At 30.4% G+C, this 2500-nt stretch overlaps 1 protein-coding gene across 2 annotated transcripts in view; it reads left to right on the top strand.

Moving 5' to 3' along the window:
• Positions 1-2500, top strand: part of LOC125042548 (E3 ubiquitin-protein ligase RNF185-like) — a 21553-nt gene that overhangs the window by 14602 nt on the left and 4451 nt on the right. The window contains exon 5 of one of the 2 annotated variants that reach the window (XM_047638239.1): positions 387-480. The exons of the other annotated variant lie outside the window; for it this stretch is intronic. Coding sequence (XP_047494195.1) covers positions 387-472 — 86 coding nt within the window. The 3' untranslated portion in view covers positions 473-480. The remainder of the gene's footprint in view (positions 1-386; positions 481-2500) is intronic. 2 annotated transcript variants of the gene reach the window in all.

Below are 2500 nucleotides of genomic sequence, written 5' to 3' on the forward strand. Positions count from 1 at the left end.
TATTCTTATTCCTAAAATATAAGGTTGTGTAAGTCAACATGCAATGTAATGAGTCAGTCTATGAAGAGGTTCATCTTCGTTCTAATTGTCACAAGAGAGCCATCAGAGTCTTAGTATGGTTCTCTGTTTTCTTCCTTCTCCATATTTGATATAGTAAATTTGATCATGATTTTGCAACCTTCAATTTGTTAAAATAAGGTTAAACAACAACTACTGTGGATTTTGAATTTCTCTTCCAATAAGTGAAGTTCTAGACCTACTATTCTACTTTTCTTTAGTTCTCTCTTTGCTTAACTAATACAGTAGAGATCCTCCTGTGTCCTTTATGATGATATAACTGCTCCCTCCCAAAGGAATATTACTGACTCATTGCATTGCTGTTGCAGAAATGGAGAGGGATTTGCCGCAGCTTCTACGATATATTTTGCTCATTATGGCCTTCTTCTTCTATTGGAATCTCTTCTTTGGCTGACCAGGAAGGTATTTTACAGAGCCCATTTATTTTGTCTGTCTTTGGACTTTCTCTCAGTATCCTCATGATAGAGATTATTCTGTCAAAGAAGCCATCTTTTTTGTGGTTTCATGCCTCCTTGCTGTTTATGTCATACTGTTGTTGTTGCTGTTGCAACTTTTCATACTATGTATTTTAGTAGAGTTGGATCAGTTAGAGGTTGAGTGAGTTTTGCTGTTGCCATGCAAGCTTTTTTTCTGCCATTTGTCCTGCTTAGTATCATCAATTGATGTTTATTGCAGTGTTTTTACATGGATAATGCCAGGTAAAGTTGATTACCAAGTCATGTACTTGATGTCTTTTCATGGAAAATAGATGCTATGGTTTGAGTGGTTACTATTTTGTTCAACATTAATTGATTTTTGTGCAATTTTTGTTCAGTTATATAGTTTTGTTTTATGTTTATTAATTCATTAGATCCAGGTGCTTCAATGCCCACATGTTGCCTAAATTCCAGGCATTAGGCTTCCTTGATTTTTTGCTGTGTCAAGACTCCTTGCCTCAACTTTGCAGTGTTGTTATCTCTTTTTCTGCATAAAATTTTTTTGCTTTTCTGCCATTTTCTAGGGTGTACATTTGATGTTTGATATACTATATCAAGATGGTGATAGAATGTTTGTGCATTTAAAATAACAATAAGTAACATTTTGTCATTTTGTGTCATACGATTAAATTTCTGTAATACAGCCCGCACTGCCAGTCACAGCAGACAGGACTAGGATCCTGATCATGGAAACAGTGCCCTCCCTGGAGCCGGCGCTCTTCTGTTCATGGCTCACAGATAATAAATTCCACATTCATTTATTGGTGAAATAATGTAAGAGCCCCTTTACAAATGGCCACTGAGTCAAATGCAGTCATGGCAAGTCATTCGCCTCACCTTGGAATTCAGCAGCAATTCCTATGACAAATTTTTTCATGAACCATATTCAAGTTGACAAGTATAGAAAACACTGTGAATGAAAATGAATATCTTCACAATACAAGAAATGTATTTGACTGGTTTCAGTTATATATTTGTCAGAAATACATATATTTCCTACAAAGATAAAATCAAAACCAGGCAAATACATCTCTTGTATTGTGAATATATTCATTCTCATTCGTACATTTTCAAAATATTTTCATGAGCTTTTATATATATATATATATATATATATATATATATATATATATATATATATATATATATATATATATAGGGGAAGTCACCGCCGTGGCACAAGTGTTGGCGCGGCGAACCGCGGTTGATTAGGAAGGGCATCCAATCAGGCAATGGTGGCACTGCCATATCACCTCTCAATAGTGAATTGAGAGAGGCCTATGTCCTGCAGTGGAATGAATGGCTGTATAATAAAAATAAATATAATAAAATATATATATATATATATATATATATATATATATATATATATATATATATATATATGTATATGAAAGGAAAACCGCCACGGTAAGAAAATAAAATTGAAATGTAACGTTTCGAACTCTTCACGAGTTCCTCTTCAGACGAATGATAAACCAAAATGGAATCCATCCATCCATTTTGGTTTATCATTCGTCTGAAGAGGAACTCGTGAAGAGTTCGAAACGTTACATTTCAATTTTATTTTTTCACTGTGGCGGCTTTCCTTTCATCTTTGTGTACACGTTACTGTGTTTGTCTTTGTGTCATATATGTATATGTATATATATATATATATATATATATATATATATATATATATATATATATATATATATATATATATATGTATATATATATATATATATATATATATATATATATATATATATGTATATATATATATATGTATATATATATATATATGTATATATATATATATATATATATATATATATATATATATATGTATATATGTATATATATATATATATATATATATATATATATATATATATATATATATATATATATATATATATATATATATATATATATGTATATATATATATATGTATGTATAT

Source organism: Penaeus chinensis, chromosome 32 (assembly GCF_019202785.1).
Source record: "Penaeus chinensis breed Huanghai No. 1 chromosome 32, ASM1920278v2, whole genome shotgun sequence".
Classification (NCBI taxonomy): Eukaryota; Metazoa; Arthropoda; class Malacostraca; order Decapoda; family Penaeidae; genus Penaeus; species Penaeus chinensis.